The 20,848-nt window shown below is 35.2% G+C and overlaps 1 protein-coding gene across 2 annotated transcripts; it reads left to right on the top strand.

The window, feature by feature from the left end:
• Positions 1 to 1,199: 1,199 nt before the first annotated feature.
• Positions 1,200 to 16,753, top strand: LOC133882587 (probable protein phosphatase 2C 9). 2 transcript variants are annotated; one of them, XM_062321791.1, is made up of 6 exons: positions 1,200 to 1,493; positions 1,611 to 1,720; positions 6,827 to 7,063; positions 7,932 to 8,208; positions 15,902 to 16,056; positions 16,133 to 16,753. In XM_062321791.1, exons 2-6 carry the CDS (start codon positions 1,685 to 1,687, stop codon positions 16,271 to 16,273), a joined length of 846 nt encoding a protein of 281 aa, XP_062177775.1. In that variant the 5' UTR covers positions 1,200 to 1,493; positions 1,611 to 1,684; the 3' UTR covers positions 16,274 to 16,753. The 2 variants fall into 2 exon arrangements, with proteins under 2 accessions (XP_062177775.1, XP_062177776.1); XM_062321792.1 differs by lacking the exon at positions 1,200 to 1,493 and adding an exon at positions 6,509 to 6,627 and having other exon boundaries at positions 1,636 to 1,720.
• Positions 16,754 to 20,848: the final 4,095 nt, after the last annotated feature.

The following is a 20,848-nucleotide window of genomic DNA, read 5'->3' as shown; positions in this document are numbered from 1 at the left end:
TTTAGTTCTTTTCTCTTCGAAACTAATTTAAGTATCGGTGCGAGACCTCGGAACGGTCTCTAAATTTTATTTGTTTTGTTTTGTAGTCTATGAAAATGCGTCGTTTACACCGTATCGAAAACTGTATCAACAAATTAACTTTTATGTTTGAAAAAATAAGCACGTGTTTTCAAAATATTTTATATAAAATTGTGAAAAAAATTTCAAAATTTCAAAAGTATTTTGTCGATTTTTAAAAAGGTAGAAAGTGATAATTAAAATCGTTTGGCAATATTTTGCAAACTATATTTAATTATTTCAAACAATGTAGCAGAATTGGGTGAGCAGGTGATTTGGGTATAAAAAAGGACTAAAAAAAAAAGAAAAGAGGTTTGGTGTGTGAGGGACCCTCAGCCATGAAAATATTAATAAATTCTGGTCTCCGAGTTTGAATAAGTATTGGCTGACTTTATGGAGCGGTCCCCACACGGTGACCAGACCCAAGAGGAAAATAAAACCCATTTTTCAAGAACTCAAAATGTTTGTATGGGTGAAATCACGCAATTTTTACACTCATTTATTATATTCGTATCATATTAAATTTAATGACTTATTTTAAAAAAATAAGAACTATTTTTGTTTAATTTGAAATGATTTATATATTTAATGGTGTATACCTTGCTATAATATTTATTTTTTTTTTAAAAAAAAAACCTTATTAATATTAGCATAAATACATTTACAAACTTTAAGTATTGATCTTAAAATAATTATTATCAATTTAATTTAAAATGGAGAAAATATTTTAAGTGATTTTTTTCTTAAATGATTCATGTGAAACCTTTTTTAAAAGATGTTTATAAAAAGAAAAAGAAAAATGTTAAATTAATTTATAAAAATGAATTTTAAAACAACTCCTAGTATTTTTTTACTGTCCATTTGAAATGATATAAATGTAATAAAAATATTAAAAAATTACATTCATGTCATCTAAAATGACATAAATATAATTTTTTTTTATTATATTCATTTCATTTCAAATGAACACCATAAGTGCACAAGAAGTTTTACAATGTCTCATTTATAAAACATAATTATGTTTAGGATGAACAGTATTACTCTTTATTTATGTATTAATCAGTATTATGAATATGAAACCTCGAAAACGGCTGTAATAATAAAAACCAAACAAACCAAGGAGTGTCAGCAATAAAACTAACCAAGAAACAAACACACGAACAGAAAGGGCAAAAAGTCAATAAGGGCAAGCTCTACACACCTTGTGGCAGCCATTCTTGAGGACTCCTCCCCCAGCAAGACGATACACGGTTACTCCAGCGATTCTTTCCTCATTAGCCATCCCCATACATATATCCTTCTCTCTACCAATCTTCTTTTTCTAAGGGGCTCCTGTGTTGTTATCTCTCTAGAAAACGACTTGGGAATTCAGAATTCTACTCCTGCGCGCTTTGTTATCTCTACTTTTGCTGCAAAATTAGGCGCTTCTTGGATCGGTACAGATACTAATTTGCTGATTTTGTTTGATTTTTGTTTCTTGGACTATTATGGGGATTTTGGATGGTGGGTTGTTGTTGTTTGGATTGTCAGAATTCTTGTTATTTATGTTGCAGGTGGAGTGTTGGAAATTGGCAGAAGAGGTAGATGTTGACTGGGAGAGGAAGGAGGTAAGGTTGGGCTGAATTATATGGATAATTTCTGCTGCTTCAATTCTGTTTCTCAGGTAAGGATATCTCCTCCTCTATTTCCTTTTTCATTCTCATGCTTATTATATGTATACATGTATTTTCCTTGTTGGGACTTTTGTAGGCTCGGAAAAGGCATATGATCTGTCTTGTTATGGACTTGCTGCTTGTATGTCGACTGTAAATTTAATTGGAAGTTCTGCTTTGTTAGTACCAGAAAAAGGAAGATTTATGCTTTTCTTTAGTTTATTCGGGTTACTGCGGTGTGTTTTTAGGAAATTTTTAATATTTACGAAATTTCAGAATAAGAATGACCAATTTTGTCAACAAAATCTTGGTCCCCCCTCCCCATTTTCAATTTGTTTTACAAGAAAAATAGAGGGAAAGAGAAGAAAGATGCTTAAAGATGTTATATATACTAAGGAAACGAATTTTTAGCAATTTCTTTGTTTTCACTTGTACTGTTGTTAACCAAATAAGCAAATTTTGGAAATGATAATGCCAAAAACCTTTCGACATTTCAGGTAAAAAGGCCATATTTAGGCAAGTATATGAAAACAGTGTGAGAAGCATGATCTCAAAGGAACTTTTACTGTATCATCTTTCATGTATGCATATTCTAAATAGGAAAGCTATTTTTCAATTATTATTATTATTATTATTATTTTATGAGTAATAAACTAGTCTTATTAAAAGCGTAAGGCGCCCCTAAGTACATTAGAAGTATACAAGAGAAAGCACCTAATTAGAAATAAAAAAACGATCAAGAAAATCGCCAAAACTAAGCAACAAAGGAGACACAAAAGCTACCGTCCAAAAATACAAAGTATGTAAAAAAGAAGCTAAAATATTATCCAAAGACCTCTCCAAATTCTCAAAACACCTATTATTTCTTTCCTTCCAAACACCAAAGAATGCATATCGGCACCATCTTCCAAATTGCGGCACTCCTCGGCTTTCCAGATATCCACCAACAAGCAAACAAGTCAAGAACTCTCCTAGGCATAACCCAAGACAAACCAAAACGAGTAAAGATAGCACTCCACAGAGTGTAAGCTACATCATAGTGAAGAAGAAGATGATCTGCCGACTCCCAATTTCGCTTGCACATGCAATATCTATCCACCAAAATAACATACTTTTTCTTGAGGTTATCTATAGTAAGGATCTTATCTAGAGCCGTCGACCACGCAAAAAAAGTCGCCCGCGAAGGAGCTTGAGTCTGACACACACTCTTCTAAGGAAAGTGACTCCCCACAGAGCAAGTCAGAGAGCTAAAGAAAGACCCGACTGTGAACAAGCCTTTTTTGGAGGAGACCCACCACAACCTATCTTCACTACCTCTTTGACAATGACCGAGTGCAATACCTGGAAAAAAGAAGCAAAAGCATCCACTTCCCAGTCATGCACTTCTTTAGAAAAGCTCATACTCCACTGATTAGAATCATCCAAGAGCTCCAAATTATGCGCAACAAAAGCATCCTTCGCACGAGCAATCCCAAATAAAATAGGAAATGCTTCCTTAAGAACTGTATCCCTGCACCATATATCATTCCAAAATTTGGTCCTAGCCCCATCCCCCACCTCAAATTTAGAAAGGCCTAATGGTCCATTTGGGTGTTGGATTTTTGAAATCAAAATTGAATTCTTATTTGGTTTTTGAATTTCGGGGTAAAGAAAATGTGTTTGGGTGATGAGTAGAATTTAAATTCTATTTGAAATTTTGTTTGGGTGTTGGATTTTTGAGATTGAAAAGTAGTGTGGAATAATAGTAGGAAATGATTGGAAGTATGAAAATGTATATAATGATTAGTGTTATGAAAAATAGTGTGGAATAATGATTGAAATAATAATTATTTATTATAAAAAATATAAAAAAATTATTATAATATTTAAATAATAATTATTTAATTATTATTCGGGTTGAATGATTGTACCGTGTGTTAGTCCAGGTGGGACCCACGAGTGAATTTGGTAGTTTTTGAAAAAAGCTTGATTTCTGGGTTTTTTCTAGGCTGAAACCGGGTTGGATTTCAAATACCCAGTTTGGAATAGAAACCCGAATAGAAAAACTTAATTCTCTTTCGTTGCCAAACGGACCATAAAAATTTCTCCCACCATTTACTGATGTTCTTCCACAACCCCACCTCAAAGGCACCTGCAGGCTCTAAAAAGCACAAACCTCTCCAAAAATTGCCAAACTTGGAGTCCACCACATTCTCCATCAAGCTTCCCCTCAATCCCACAACGCCACAACCATTTGCCTAACAAAACCCGGTTGAACAGCACCAAATTTTTGATACCCAGCCCGCCTTTTGAAATTGGGTTACAAACCTTAGACCAACTCACCAAGTGATATTTGAACTCATCACCAATCTCTCCCCACAAAAAGTCTCATTGTAGCTTCTCAATGCAAGCACTTGCATTTGTCGGGAGAGGAAAAAGAGACAAAAACTATGTGGGTAGGTTGGCAAGGGTACTCTTGATAAGAGTGACTCTACCTCCCTTGGAAAGGTATAACCTTTTTCAGCTGGTCAACTGACGTTCAATCTTCTCGATAACACTGTCCCAAATATGAATAGATTTATAAGAAGCTCCCAACGGAATATCTAGATACTTCACCAGCAGAGTGGCAACCCCACACCCTAAGATATCGGCTAAGCTTTCTACTTGATCTACATCGCCCATAGGAATTGATTCTGACTTGGCCAAATTAACATTCAAGCCCGAGGCAACTTCTAACAGAAGAAAGAAACTTCTAAGATAGTGCAACTGGGAAGGACTAGCATTGCAAAAAAAATCAAATTATCATCTACAAACAACAAATGGGAGAAAGTAGCATTGCCAACTATGAAGCCTTCGAGAAGGCCCCCGCTGACCGCCTCATAAATCATTTGACTCAGAGCCTCCATCACAAACACAAACAACAAGGGTAAGAGAGGATCCCTTTGCCTCAACCCACAATAGCTACTAAAAAAACCATTAGGAAAACCATTTACCAACACTGAGAATCTCACAGAGGAGATACAATAAGCTGTCCAAAAGCACCTTTTTCCTCCAAAACCACACATCAGCACATACAAAAGAAAATGCCAATTAACATGATCATAAGCTTTTTCTAGATCCATTTTACATAGGATACTTGGCTCCCTAGATCTTAATCTACTATCAAGACACTCATTTGGAATAAGGATCGGATCAAGAATTTGTTTGCCCTTGATAAAGGCGCTTTGAGATTTGGAAATGACTTTCTCGAAAACCGTCTTCAATCTATTTGCTAAGACTTTAGCAATGATTTTGTAAATTCCACCCACAAGACTAATAGGCTGAAAATCTTTGAGAGCAATAGCACCTGGAACTTTTATAATAAGCGAAATGAATGAAGCATTGAGGCTCTTTTCAAAAACAACTCCATCATGAAAATCCTTAAACACCTCCATAATGTCCCCCCTCAAAACATCCTAGCACTCTTTGAAGAATGCCATAGAAAAGCCATCAGGACCCGGCGCCTTATCTCCAACCATAGCTGACACTACCTTCCTAACGTCCTCCTCCTCAAAAGCTCTCTCCAATTAACTAGCCTCAGCTTCCAAAATAGAATCAAAGGAGATACCATCCACCAAAGGCCTCCACCTACACTACTCGATAAAAAGCTTTTGGTAGAATTTGACGATGTGCACGCCGATTTCTGTTTGATTAGAGGATTGAGTGTCGCCAATCAATAAGGAGTCCAAAGAATTGTACCTTCTATTTGAGTTGGTCATGGAATGAAAAAATTTAGTGCACTTATCACCTTCCTTTAACCACAACACCCTAGATTTATGTCTCCAACTCACCTCCTCCATAAGAAAACACTTCTCTAAATCTCAGACAACCTCAGCCTTTCTCATAATCTCATCCTCCCATAAGGCCCTACTTTCTTCAATAACATCGAACTGTTTTTCAATTGATACCTAACAACCTCTTTTTATTTTTTATTTTTTTTAAAAAAAGAAAAAGAAAAAAAGAGATGAATGTTTTTGTGGGGTTTGCAGCGATAGGTTGCATTTTCCTCATGGTTTACCTAACAACCTCTTTTTTCTTTTTTCTTTTTTTTTTTAAAAAAAAAAAATAAAAAAAATAAAAAAAATTATGATACGGTTGGTGAAGTGTTTTGGAGTTTCTTGTTGAGATGAATGTTTTTGTGGGGTTTGCAGCGATAGGTTGCATTTTCCTCATGGTTTTGTGGAAAACCTTTTATGCTCTTGGAATTGCGAGGTCCTGTAATTGGTGGGAATAGTGCCAGTAGTGTTTCTTGCACCAGATGAACATTCATGAAATTGTTAGATATTCTATGTTTCCTCCAAAATAGTGGAAGTGGCTTCCTCTTTGGATTGGAGATGTCACTTTTTATATTAAGTAAAATTTGTGAACATAGCCTTATGCTTCTCATGCATTGCTAGTGTCTCATGATATGTCTCATTAATGTTGCAACCACAATCATATGCTGCCTGAGAAGGTGGGTTCGAATGCTTTCCTACATATCTATTATCTTTTTTCCATTGACACAATTGCAGCTTTTATCTTGGTTTGAAGATCATCTTTTATGTACGTAATGGGTAGAATTTGGTAGAATACTTAGAATGGGACATCATCTGTTTTGCCTGCTCATAGATTTACTAGGATCACGCTAAAAATGTGGCAAATCCTTTCTAAACATCAAGTTTTTAGATAAATCATATATTGGGTTAGCTTTAGAGTCCATTTCGTGAAATAAAAGTTTTTACTTCTGCTTAGATGTATATTATATCTTGTTTTTTAAATTCATATTTGTCCCTTGGTTGAAGGTCAACTTTGATTGTTTGATTGGGAGATTTTGATACAAACTGATGCTGGTACTGAGGATGGGTTAAATCATCTGGTTGCAAGCCCATGGCTTTACCAGTTTTATCATGCTGAAAATATGGTGAATCCCCACAGCTTGAAAATTTCAGACAGATTATGTATTATTGGGTTAAACTCAGAGTACATTTCGTTAAGTAAATCAGTTTACTTCGGCATGGTTATATATGCTTGTTTTTGGAATTCATATTTTGTTCCATTCTTTTTTCCCATATGAATTATGCAAGACTTATTGGATGCTGAAGCTTTTTCCTTGTCTTTAGGTTGGAGGACGTTCTTCATGGAGCTCTGGCAAGGGCAGGAGCCATCAGGGCCCAGCGAAGTATGGCTTTACCCTAGTTAAAGGGAAAGCAAATCATCCCATGGAGGATTACCATGTTGCAAAGTTTGTTCACTTACAAGGACACGAGCTTGGGCTTTTTGCTATATATGATGGGCATTTGGGAGATAGTGTACCAGCCTATCTACAGAAGCATCTGTTTCCTAATATCTTAAAGGATGTGAGTATTAGATCTAAATTGTGCATTATGTGTTTGGATCCTTTCCTTAAGGGCTCAAGGGAAAAATTCCTTTTTGATTCTTTTTATGTTGCATTAAAAGTGATTAGCTCGGCACTTCCTCCTCCCAAAGAATAGGGTGGAAGATGAGATTGTGGGTTCAAAACCCTCCGAGTGCACATGTAACTTATCAATTAAAAAATTGATTATTTCTTGTTGGTCAGAGCAATCACCGTAGTTATGGTTGTTCCTTAAATATAATACATTTATGGGAAAATTTCACTTATAACATCTGATCTTTCATCACTTTTGAAAAAAAAAAGGTACCCAAACTTTAAAAAAGTGTCAATTTGGAGTATCCATCTTTTAATTATTTTCAATTTCGACCCTCTGTTAGAATTTTTCGTTAAATCCTGTCAAAAATTTTCAAAATACCCCTAATTTTTAATGGAATTTGCAAAAATACCCATACCTGAATTTCTGAAAAATTTTATAATTTTTTTTCTTAAAATAAACACAATGGTATTTTGGGAATTTTGATAGGATTTAACTGAAAATTTTAACGGAGGGTTGAAATTGAAAAAAATTGAAAGATAGATACCTTAAATTGACACATTTTTAAAGTTTGGGTACTTTTTTTCAAAAGTAATTGAAGATCAGAGGTTATAAGTGAAGTTTTCTTTACATTTATTATCTTTTACTTGCCTTTTTAGAAAAAAAGAAGAGAAATATTAGAAATGGATTTAAGAAGATCAATATCATACCAATATTATGGTAAAGATGGATTGAATTTTCTGGTGAGATCTCAGTACCCTTTTACAAACACTGATTTGAGAAAGGTACTTACATTTTGTTTTATGATAAACTCCAGGAGGAGTTTTGGACTGATCCCAACAGGTCCATTGCTAAAGCCTATGAGAGAACAGACCAGGCTATTCTCTCGCACAGTCCTGACTTGGGGCGAGGTGGATCCACTGCAGTCACTGCAATTCTGTTAAATGGTCAGAAGTTATGGATAGCGAATGTTGGAGATTCACGAGGAGTTCTTTCAAAAAGGGGGCAGGCAATACAGATGACCGTCGATCATGAGCCCAACACTGAGCGAGGCAGCATCGAGAATAGAGGCGGCTTTGTCTCAAACATGCCAGGTCCTTTCACATATCCCTAGTCCTATGGTCTGTGTGTGTGGATGCATTTTTTTTTTTCTTTTTTGGGGTGGTGGGGGCTGGGTTTTACGAGTGCATGACCGCATGTATGGTGTTTTGTGTATTATATTTCTGAAAGTGGACCAACTTCTTCTTCATTGTGATGTAGCTTTTACTTTGTGGAATCATGTCTTCTCTCGGTTTGATATGTCTTGGGTTATGCCTAGGAGAGTTGTGGATTTATTTGCATGTTGGTGGAAGGTGGGTAGGTCAATGAGTGCTGCAGTTTGGAAGATGGTGCCTATTTGCATTCTTTGGTGTGTTTGGAAGGAGAGAAATCTTAGGTGTTTTGAAGACCTGGAGAATTCCATGGAGAATATTGTTGCGTCGTTTTTACATATGTTGTATCTTTAGACAGAGGCTTTTTTGTTACCCATGTCTATTAGCTTTTCTGATTTTCTTGTTCGTTTCTCTTTGCCTTCTTAGGCGTTTCCTTGTGTATACTTCCAGTGTACTTAGAGGGGTGTCTTACGCTTTTTTTTTTTTTATAAAATTTCATTTACTTATCAAAAAAAAATTTCTAAAAGTGGTCTCACCTGCATCCTGTTATTGGCTTTGGATTGGAGTTATGGCTCTACAATTTTTTGTATGACCAAGTGTGTTCTTGATCCTGTTTATTTGTGAATTACTTGCATATCACAGATTGTACAAAGCAGTGTCTTTTCTTCTTTACGAGTCATACTGGGGTTAGATGAATAGGTGCTGATTGCGATTAACTTTGAGGAAAGAGGTAAAAAATATTTACTAATGTGCTTTACATGGGTAGGCTTGTTATCATGCAATCTATAATTCTATCCATTGGAAATGTACGGGGAGGAGGATAAAATTTATTTGAGGTGGAAGAGTTGCTTTGAGAAGAGGCATGTTATCATAGTGGATAGATGTTGCTTGTGTAAGAGAAATGGGGAATCAGTGGACTACCTTCTTCTTCACTGCGATGTATCTTCTGCTCTGTGAAATTCTCTCTTCACTTGATTTGGCATGTCTTGGGTTATTTCTAGAAGAGTTATTGAGTTTGCCTGTTAGTGGAATTTTGGAAGGCCAATGAGTGCTGCTATTTGGAAAATAGTGCCAATCTGCATTTTTTGGTGTGTTTGGAAGGAAAAAAATCTTAGGAGTTTCGAGGACTTGGAGATTTTCATGGAGGAAATTTTAGCTTCGTTCTTTCATACTCTGTATCTTTGGACGGTGGCTTTTTTTTTTTTCCCTCTGTGGCTTAGCTTTGTCAAATTCCTTATTCGTTTTTTTTTTTCCTAGTTAAGTGTCTCCTTTTGTATACTTTCGGTGTACTTAGGGGCGCCTTACACTTTCAATAAGACTAGATCTACTTATAAAAAAAGAAAAGTGATAGTTGTTAAGAACCACATAGTCAAATAAGATTGGAAGAGTGGACGACGTATAGATCCTTATAGAATAAGATGCCTGTCCTATCTATGTGAAAATTGTCAAAACTACATATAATTAGCCCTGAAAAGATGAACCTTAGAAAGAACTAATGGCATGACAGTTGAGACTTCAAAAAAAAATTAGGGATGATTGTGCATCTTGTTTGATCAAGATCAAAATGTTTAGATCTGATTCCTTGAGATTATATTGTGCCTAGCAGGTATGCTATGTGTTCTGCATCATTTGAATCTCTATGTACCTGTTGCTTCATTTTCCCTTGTTTTTACTTTTTTGGGATCGTGCTTTATGCAATTATGTGTTTCATGGGTGCCCATGAAGTTTGAGAGGTTCATTTTGGTGCATAAGAAAGTTTGGAATGGGAAGAAATCAAGATGAGGAAGAGTAAGGTAGGAACCCCTGATATTAGCTTTGTAACGTGTATATTTACTTCTTTAAGAAGTTTTCTTAATTAGGTGAAACTCAATTGAACTTGATCAGAGAGCAATTATGGCATTGGCATTTCTCAGACTTCCCTCATCGTTTTGATAGGATTAGAAGGCCACCTATCTTTGTCCAGCTGTAATTCTTTGGCTTCTAGGGGAAGCTACTACCTAAATGCTTGTATATTAAAATGCTTGTAATTCTTTGATATTTCGATTACTTAACGTAAATGCTTGTATATTTTCTCTTCTAGGGGAAGCTACTACCTTCCGAACAAGCTAAAGAGCTATATAAGGATTTAACCCTGGATAAACCTCTTTTGGAAAGATTCCACCACAGCTTTTCTACACTTCCTCTTCTCACTTTACTGGAATGCAATACCTGGAAAAAAGAGGCAAAGCCATAAACCTCCCAATCCTGTGCCGATCTAATGAAGCTCATATTTCACTGGTTGAAACCTCCAAAAAAACTCTAAATTGTTAGCAACAGAGGGGCGCCCTTTTCATGTGCAAGACCATATAAAACTAGAAAAGCTACCTTTAGAGTCATTTCCCCACACCACTGGTCACGCAAGAAGCTAATCTTTGACCCATCCCCCACCTCAAAATTAGTAAAGCTGGAAAGTTTATCCCACCATGTCCTGGTATTCTTCCACAACCCCACCCTAAAGGCTCCTGCTGACTCTAAAGAACACCACCCTCCCCATAAACTACTAAATTTAGAGTCCATCGTTACTCTCCACCAAGCTTCTCTCTCCAGCCCTTAGTGCCATAACCATTTACCCAAAAGAGCACGATTAAACATCATAAAATTCCTGATGCATTTGGTGCACCAATTTATTTTATTTTTTTATTTTATATATATATATATGTACATTTGGTGCACCACCTGCATTTTGGTGCATTCTTCTTTCTTTCCTTGGTATTTTGTTCCATCATTTTCCTAATTTATGTGCTTTCTATGGCCTCTGTTTAGCTTATTCTTACTACAAAAGTTTTCGTTTATATTGTAAACTTTTGTGGTTTGCTCATAATCATCCAATCTGCATTCGATGTGCACTGATGTCAATTGTTGTTTTCCATGCTGTATCATATTGAGTAACGTAGGAAGATGAACTTAAGTTTTTACTATATTTGATAAAAATAATAAGATATACAATAAGGTTTTTAATACTAGAGAATTATTAGGAACGAGTTATAGATATTTCTTTGAGACATTAGCTCTCAAACACAATTCATTATCAGTTAAAGTGTACATTAACTGAAAGAGTACAAAGAATTAATTGCGTTTTTCAATTCATAAACATTAACAAAGTTTGAAATTATAATGAGATAATTTGTTGTATTCTTCATTGTGAGGTTGCTTACGCCATTTGGAATGTCTTCTTCAAACATTTGGGGTTATCTTGGGTAATGCGTGGACAAGTAGTCGATTTGTTTGCTTGTTGGTGGACTGCCGACAGTACTCGGAGTGCTACTGTTTGGAAGATGGTGTTTTTGTGCCTCTTGTGGTGTCTTTGGAAGGAAATGAATAATAAGTCTTCGGAAGGAAATGAATAATAAGTGTTTTGAGGACCTCGAGAGGACCTTGGAGGAGTTGAAATCGTTTTTCTTCAATACTTTGTATCTTTTGACAATTGCTTGTGTTTCTCCTTTAGCGATTAGTTATCATGATTTTCTTGCTCTTTTTGCTCTTATTTCCTAAGTGGCTTCTCTTGTATACTTCCTGTGTATATGGGGCGCCTTACGTTTTTTTGATATTTCGATTAATTATCCAAAACAATTGGTTGTATATGTGCAACCTCAAATTTTTCTGTACCTTGGTTGTTATATGTGTGCTGTGTCAGAGTGTCTAGAAAATTACAGAGTCCACCATCTTGCTTCCATGTTAAGAATCCACCATCACATGTGAACTTTTTCTTGTCAAGTGTCAAAATAATTTTGTCAAGGTAATTTTTGAATGCCCGAATTTGTATTATGTTTCAATTCTATATATTCAATTATGTTTAACTTGCTTGTAATAGTTGACGAAGTATAAAGAGACATTCTATTTAGCTTTGTATAATGTTTCTGGATGTGTCATGTTTAGATCATAATTTGGAAGGCAAGTCCCTTGGTTTCAAGCTTATATGGAGATTCAAACCCTCCTGAGTTGCAACGTAATCCTCACTCCATCTACCATAAGGGGGAAAAGGGGAATGAAATTCAAAGCAAATATCATCATAAACATAATAACAAGTAAAGATACTACTTGATTTTACTAATTTCTAAAGGCTATATGTAATTCTTTTGAAAAAAAAAAATGAAACAAAAGATCTGGCTGTTATCTTGGCTTGAAAGGTGAGCTCTTTACCTACGAATTATTAGGGTTTGCCTATGGATTCTTCCTTGTCAAAATCTGTTTTGAGTCAAATTATTGAGAGGACTGAGGAAACTAGGGTGGTGGAATAAGTTATATATTTTTGAGGGAGGAAGAATTACACTCATCCGAAGTACTCTCTTTAACTTGCTTAGTTATCTTTTTTTCTCCCTGCGAGTGAGGTGTAGTTAACAGATTGGAGAAAGTGCAGTGGGAGTTTCTTTGGGGAGGTATAGTGGAGGAGAAAAGGTTCCATTTAGTTGATTGGAGGATTGCTTGCTCACCTATATGGGTTTGAGGCCTGTGTACTTTCAATTACTCTTTGTTGGGGAATGGCAGTATGCTCTGGAGGAGGATTGTTTATGGAGAAGAATGGGGGTGTTGGATATTGAACTCTGCTAGGAGCACACATGGAGTTGGAGGATGGAAGGGTTTAGAGCTGGTTGGGAGTTTTTCTAGATTTCCTGAGTTTCGGATTGGTGATGTATCAAGTCTAAGGTTCGAATCCCCTTGAGTACAAACAATTTCTTGGGGCTAGTTCACTGGCGAAGCTGGAGTATTACCTGATTTATGTAGAGGAGGCGCTTTGTACAAGTCTGAGGTTTACCCGACAGGGTTGAGTACACGAAGTTGCCTTACCTTGAAGAGGTTTATCATCATAAAAAAACAAAAAGATTAACGATGTTAGGAGAGTTTTGCATGATTTTTGGTATGCTGACAAGCTGTTAAAATCTTTATTTCCTGAACTTCTTTCTAATTGCTACTAAGTAACAGTTGGTACATTGCATTGGAATCCTCCTTTTTTTTTTTCTTTTTTTTTTTTTCTTTTTTTTTTTTGTGCTAAGTAGTTGCAATTTTATTGAAAAAACAGCGTAAGGCGCGTACACACGAAGTATACAAGAAGCAAAAGCCTCACCACCGACCCGACAAGAAGAAGCCCACAAAACAACCCAACCTTAAGGCCCCGAGAAACAAACCACAAAAACCCTCAAGGCAAACAACCCTACATCACATGGGTCTTGCCTTTCCTACACCTAGAAGAAATTTTAGAGTCGCGATAATTAACGGAGCTTTGTAGATTCAGAAGCTCTTTCTTGCCCTTAGTCTTCTGACGCTTAATCATTTCTTCCGTAATAGCCCTAAACCTCTCGTTATGCTCCTTAGACGCATTCCACGCATTGGAATCCTATATATATGAGAGCAGTTCAAGATTGTGAGCAAAAGCCTCACCACTGACCCGACAAGAAGAAGCCCACAAAACAACCCACCTTAAGGCCCCGAGAAACAAACCACAAAAACCCTCAAGGCAAACAACCCTACATCACATGGGTCTTGCCTTTCCTACACCTAGAAGAAATTTTGGAGTCCCGATAATTAACGGAGCTTTGTAGATTCAGAAGCTCTTTCTTGCCCTTAGTCTTCTGACGCTTAATCATTTCTTCTGTAATAGCCCTAAAACTCTCGTTATGCTCCTTAGACGCATTCCACGCATTGGAATCCTATATATATGAGAGCAGTTCAAGATTGTGAGTGTGAATCAGTTAACTCTATCTTTGAATTGCTTTATTCAGTTAGGATATGGTGAAAAACAAAATGTGGATGAAGTTGCTTAGAAATTGTATTTTTTATGTTTGCTCGTACTATGACAGTTTGAAAGGGATAGCTAGTTCATATTTACCTTGGGAGGCTATTTGGCATGGGAACCTTCGAAGTTAGCTTTCTTTGTTTGGACCCCAAAGTTGGGGAAAATACTTACAGTTGATATTCTTATAAAATGGAATGTGGACTGGTGTTGTATATGTGAGAGAAATGGTGAGACTGAGGATCATTTGTTACTTCCTTTACTAGTTGCTATAAAGTTATGGTCTTTTATTTTTGTGCCATTTGGTGTGAGATGGGTTATACATACGTCAGTGCTTGCTGTGCTTCAATGTTGGCAAAGTAAACCTAGTTCATACAGGAACCAAGTTTGGAATTCCCTGCGGTTCATGTAGACTATATGGTGGGAAAGTTCATGTAGACTATATGGTGGGAAAGAAATGGGTGGATTTTTGAGGGGCAGGGCTTTCTATTGATAAGTTTAAGTCTGGTTTTGTCCACGTATGAAAGGAAAAAAGTCTGGTTTCGTCAACTATTAATTATTTTGGATGTTATTAGATGTAAATAGTCCATCAACTATACCGAATTTTCGGATTCATTGTAGTCTTGATTGTTATTTTGGGAGAATGCTTTTAGTATGCAGCATCTGTACTAGGTACTTAACACCCCCCCCCCCCCAAAAAAAAAAAAAAAAAAGTTATTATTACCTCTGATATTTGATCAATAAATTTATCTAAAATAATTAGTCAATTTTGGTAGGATGAACTGTGTGAAAAGAGCATCCATTTGCTCTGGATATCAGATATATTGTGGTGTAAGTTTTACAAGTCATATAGTCCATGTGTAACGCCCCCAAACCGCTAAGGGTTAGGTTCGTCCATTTTTATACACCAAACTGCAAAGATTCGTAAGGTCTGCCAACAACCTAGCTAATATACTGAATTATACGAAATAACTGTTTCCGCATTTATTAAAGCTCAGAGTTTTAAAATCTTTATTATTTTTGTTATTAAATTCAGCATATTAGCTAGGTTGTTGGCAGACCTTACGAATCTTTGCAGTTTGGTGTATGAAAATGGACGAACCTAACCCTTAGCGGTTTGGGGGCGCTACACCATGTCCCAGTCCACACTTTTGAACCAATGGGGCTAAATAGAATAATTCTAAATATACATTAACTGTCCATCAAGTGTTCATAAAAACATGATGTGGCTTTTAAAATTATCATTAAGCATGTGATTGATCAAATTGTAATTTTGATCAAATGGTAATTTTAAAAGCCACTTCATTTTTTGATGAACAGTTAATGTACATTTAGACTTACTCTGTTAAACATGATCAACTATAAGATAGAGAAAGATTGATGTTTTTGCTAGATGTAGCAAAATATTGCGCATTCGAGTGCCTAACCTTCAGAATAATTTTTTAACTTAAAAGGAAGGTCAGATGATTGTGAAGGAAAGTAATTTCTCATGTGAGAATCAAGAAGAAAAACATCTGAATTATATGATCTACTGAAGGCTGCATTCATAAAATGCTTATGGCAGCAAATGGTTTATGTTTTATTGCATTAGGTTTCTTCCGCGTCTCATTTTCTATTGAAAGGTTATGGTATATTAGCAAGCCTGAGCTGGTGTTTGTTCTTCTACGTCGGACTGCTGCTCTTCTTTCTTCTTCATTAGTCATTTTCTCTCCCAACTGGTCTTATACTTCTAATCAGTTGCCCTGTGTAAAGTCTAATATTTGTCATCCGTGTGCTCAATCTGAATGTCAAAAAATTTCTATGTTTCACCTCCACTATGATTGTAGGTTTTTGGTCATAATAACCAATGCATGTTGCTTATTGTATTAGGAGATGTTGCAAGAGTGAACGGGCAGCTAGCAGTTTCTCGAGCTTTTGGAGACAAGAACCTCAAAACACATTTACGATCTGATCCCGATATACGATATGCTGATATTGACCCAGATACTGATTTTCTCATACTTGCAAGTGATGGTTTATGGAAGGTGACTCATCTCTCTCTCTCCCTCTCTAAGACATATGGTGGTGCTTATCTTTATTGTTTGTTTTCTATCAATCCAGGTCGTGGCTAATCAAGAGGCAGTTGATATTGCAAAAAAGACAAAGGACCCACAGAGGGCAGCCAAGCAACTAGCTACGGAGGCATTGAAGAGGGACAGTAAGGATGACATCTCCTGCGTCGTAGTCCGTTTCAAGGTGTAAAAGAGGAATAAAAATTACTCTGTAGATTCCCGAATTTGTACATCAAGGGTCTTAAGAGATGGATGCTCACTCTATAGGCCAACGCCAGTTCGGATATCTCATGAAATTCTGCATAAGTTCAGAATGGCTTTAAAATAGGTGGTTATTTATCCCTTTACCATTGTATAAATTTCTTGCGTTTAGGTTGTGTGATTTGATATTTCTTCATTTCTTTGATGTGTAGATTAGTACCATTATTTTTCTTTGTAATTTGCATTGTGGCTTAAAAAGCAGCGTGGAGACTGCCAATAATATATATACAGAACAACTGCATGGGATGTATGCAATTTTTACAATGAACAAAGAATGTATCATAACCTGGAAATGCCCCTACCAGGAATAACTCCCCTCTAGGGTATGCTGAGTAAATGTTGAAGTTGATGGGCAAACTATGCATGCAATTGTGATTATAACAAGTTTAGATCACAAGCTGTTGTTTCTCATGTGCTTAGAGATTGGTTTAATAATTGGGGGATATCACCCTAAAATTTGGTGGCCCTCACTATGTGCTTATGGTTCGATTCCCTCAAAATTGGGGATACGGAGGGTTTTTGCTACATTTCAATTTATTAATTTGTGAAGCTGATTAACGAATTAATATATATATATATATATATGGCATTGCAATACAAATCAGATCTAGGTTTTTTTGAAGTTTTTTCAATTTTTTTTTTCAAAATTCAAACTCAATTGCATTTCCTATGAACTCATCATTCTAGCGTTTCTATGAAACACGTTTAGTTTCAGGTTCCAAACTCTTTATAAAGTAGCATGGTAGTCTACTTACTTATCATAACAGTCACTAAAATATAGATCGCTAAACAACAATAAAGACCCACCCCACTTAAAAAAAAAAAAGAGGAGAAAAGAAAAGAGATCCTCAGATATATCCCCCCTTCAATTGACATGGCGGAAAAGCTCATAGTGGGTGATTTGCCGTATTATACTCTTTTCTTCTTTTCTTTTTTCTTTTTTCTTTTTTCTTTTTCTTTTTTTTTTTTTTTTTTTTTTTTTTTTTTTAATTTTGCTCTCTTCACGATTTTAATTTCTTATATATAAAAGTGACGATTTTACTTTTTTTAAGGCAAGTCAGTTTATATCTAATTTTGCATCGACTTTTAGATATTGGAAATTGTTTTATATAACAATTTAATCTTTTTTTTTTTTTTAACCAAATTAATTCTTTAAGATATTATTAAATTTTTTTTTTCTGCTCAATACTATTTGTTATTATCATTTTTTTGATCATCGTATATGTTATATGTTTCAATGGTCATTCTATATAATCGAATTTGTAATCAATTAATCCATTAAACAAGAAGTAGTCAATTGTTCAATCAAGACGCTGGATAGAAAATGTATTCAAAGTGAGTCATGATTGAGTACATATGTTTATATTTTTAATCATATAAATTTATGGTAAAGTAATCGAGAATGTGGAGGACAAAATAATTATGGTACTGAAACTCAAAGAAACTCCAATTATCTTTTGAGTGCTATTAGAGGTACTAAAGGTTTTATTATAAGCCTCTTATAAATTAGCGTGACATTCTACGTGGTATTGCTACATCAACCATTAAACTGACGTGGCAGTCCACGAAGCACCCGCACCGATGATGTCAACCATCTTGTGTCCTCATAAGGAGATAATGTACAGGCCAGTATTGCTGAGAGGGGTTGATTTGCAAGACAAATAACATAGGTTTTGGGGGTTAAGTAAAGCACATAAACAAAAACATAGAAAAAGGAAAAGGAAAAGCACGAAGGAAATGGCTTAACGCATTTTCAGCTCATTTATCTCTCATTTATCTTATTTCAAATGAAAACTTCTCTTCTCTCTCTAAGGGTTTACACCCAAACCCTAGATCTTGGTATTATGAAGCTTCCAAACTCAAATCTGACACCGAAAACGCAATCCTTAGCATAAAATCGTTGTTTTCACTTATTAGTTTGAGGTAAATCTATAAACCTTAGTTTTCCTTAGATTTTGTGTATTCCATATAGTTTGAGCTTAATCTCTCAAATTTCTCTAGGAATTTTGTGTTTAAAGGTGTTTTAGACAACTCTCAAGCACTGGGTTTATCTTTGGTGAGAAATCAAGGTAAGATCCAAACCATAGATTTTGTTTTAAGTATTGTAAATTGGTGATTTTGATGTTTTAACTCTAAGATTTCTTATGGATTAGTGTTATTAGTCATTGGGTTATCAAATGGAACCCTATTCTATGAGTTTCCATGGGTTATGGCTCTTGAGGCAAATCAAGAACCTAAGTGCGATTTTGAGTTAGAAATGTTTTGGGTTAGTTGTAATGTGTTATTGCAATGTGTAATGCAGTAGTACATTGCAAGGCTTACGTTGGGAATTACTTCTTAAGCCATCAATCAAGAAGCCAAGTGAGTATTTAACTCACTGAGAAAAAATACTAAGTACGTTTGGGTGTTCAATTTTTTGAAATCATAATTCGATTATTATTTATGTGCAAATTTCAAGGTAAAAAAAAAAAAACACGTTTGGATATTGAGTAGAATTTAAATTTTATTTGAAATCATGTTTGAGTGAAAGTTGTATGAGATTATTTTTTCACGGAAAACTATGATAGCAAATGATTAGAGTAATGAAAATTAGTGTGAAATAATAATTGAAATAATTATTATTTAATATAAATAAATATGAATAATTATTATTGAATTTAAATAATTATTATTTTCAATCAAATCTTTGAAAACGTGTGCATTTTTTTGCAAATGGATCTCAAAGATAATGCGTCAGATCATTATGTAAAGCATTAACGTCAAATGGGTCCCACGCCTTGGAATTCGATTTTTTTTAAAAAAATCATATGGGAATTCGGGTTAAGAAAACGGGCAGTATTTGGGTTGTATTAAACTCGAATACTGTAGCAAGTTGAAAAAAGAATTCAACTTGCATCCAAATGTCTCGTAAGTTTTGTAGTTATATGATATTACAAAATGTTATATTTGCTTAAATTCAAGCCGATCATATTTTGTTATGATATGTATTTTATAAATGCTTTCAATACCTTGAATTATGTTGAGATGTAGCTTGATGATAGTTTATGAGTTTTAAAGTATGTTTTATGGAAATTGAGAATTGAAATATGATTTATAAGTTTCATGATGAGTTATGGATTTCATGATGCATTTGAAAAATTTGAAGAAGGGGGCCTAAACAAAACAACAAGCCCAGAAATTTCAATCTTTGTCTTTGACTGGCAAGCTTCTCGCCTTCTTGATCTAGCTCCATCAAAAGCGATCTCACTTTCCATTATGATCGGGACAATTTTGCTGCGTCTCATGTTAACAAAAAGGATCTCCAAATAAATGAATTTTCTAGCATTTGACTCTACACCATTGAAGAATTTAGTGGCACACTCGAAAAATAACCCCAAAAGTCGAGGGAATGCTTGGATAATTGGTTTATATAGATCCTTCCTGGGTGAGACCATACATAAAAATGACATTGCCATAAACTGACAAGGTAATATTTCCATTTATTCATCAGAAGAAGCATATCTTTTGAAGCTAGAATTTATTTTCCTTGATATCTAACATAATGAATGAAAGGATCCTTGAGGAAGCATAAGATTCCCCGAAAATCTTTAACAAAGACTTCGACAAGATCTTCCATTTTTCTATGTAAATAGATTCACTTAGTGGGGAATTTTCCGCAATGGCCAAAAGCCTGACGGAGCAATGCCGCGCGGAGGTAGAAGGCCTACGGGTCGTGAACTTCTTTTCCTGGAGAAGCAATGACAGTATCTGGGGAATTGTAACACCCCACCTTTTACAAAAATACGTAAGTGAAAATTTGAACTTTTCACGTGACATTACGACATCATCAGAGTTAAGATTTGGCAGCGGAATATAAATATATCCAACAGACTTGGAATTAAATAACACATCAGAGCTTCTAACTAAAATACTTCGAAATTGATTAAAGAGTGTAATTACACAGAAAATAATACTTGTGCCACATACAGCACAGATAATCTACAACTAACATATTTCTAGCACCATTATTACAAACCAATAGAAATATAAATGTTGTTTCTGAATATTAACATAAAGAACCATAACATAGTAGTCCACAAAAAGGGAGGCAACCTAGCCTCAAACATCGTCATCAGGATCCACCTAAGAGTCTAGTTAATCCTGATATTCCTCCTTCTTTTACCTATATTAATAAATAATACAGATAGAGACAGTAACACCAAAATACTTAAGTGAGTCCGCTGTTTCCAATAATATAATGAATTCTGATTTATTTAATAAATGCAACATAATGCAAGTATGGCTTTATAATCACAGGGATACGCAATATATGATCCATGGTAGCTAATCATAGCCATAGATTGAATATAAACATAATCATAAAGCAGTAATATGACAGTTTTAAATGCAGAGTTTTAGGTATTTTCCTTTTTAAACTCCTCTATTGGCCTAGGCACGGTTAGCGTCTTATTTGAAGCCTGGGCTTCCTCACTTTAACTTTTAATTATATTCTTTGGGAGCCTAG

This window comes from Alnus glutinosa, chromosome 11, assembly GCF_958979055.1.
Source record: "Alnus glutinosa chromosome 11, dhAlnGlut1.1, whole genome shotgun sequence".
In the NCBI taxonomy this organism is placed as follows: Eukaryota; Viridiplantae; Streptophyta; class Magnoliopsida; order Fagales; family Betulaceae; genus Alnus; species Alnus glutinosa.
This window is presented reverse-complemented; position numbering and strand designations above follow the sequence as displayed.

Bases quoted from the DNA above. Each gene is read 5' to 3' on its own strand.
- LOC133882587 (XM_062321791.1), top strand. From the start codon at position 1,685: ATGGATAATTTCTGCTGCTTCAATTCTGTTTCTCAG. The intron at 8,209-15,901 runs GTCCTTTCACAT...TTATTGTATTAG, and splicing joins CTTTGTCTCAAACATGCCAG to GAGATGTTGCAAGAGTGAAC. The intron at 16,057-16,132 runs GTGACTCATCTC...CTATCAATCCAG, and splicing joins CAAGTGATGGTTTATGGAAG to GTCGTGGCTAATCAAGAGGC.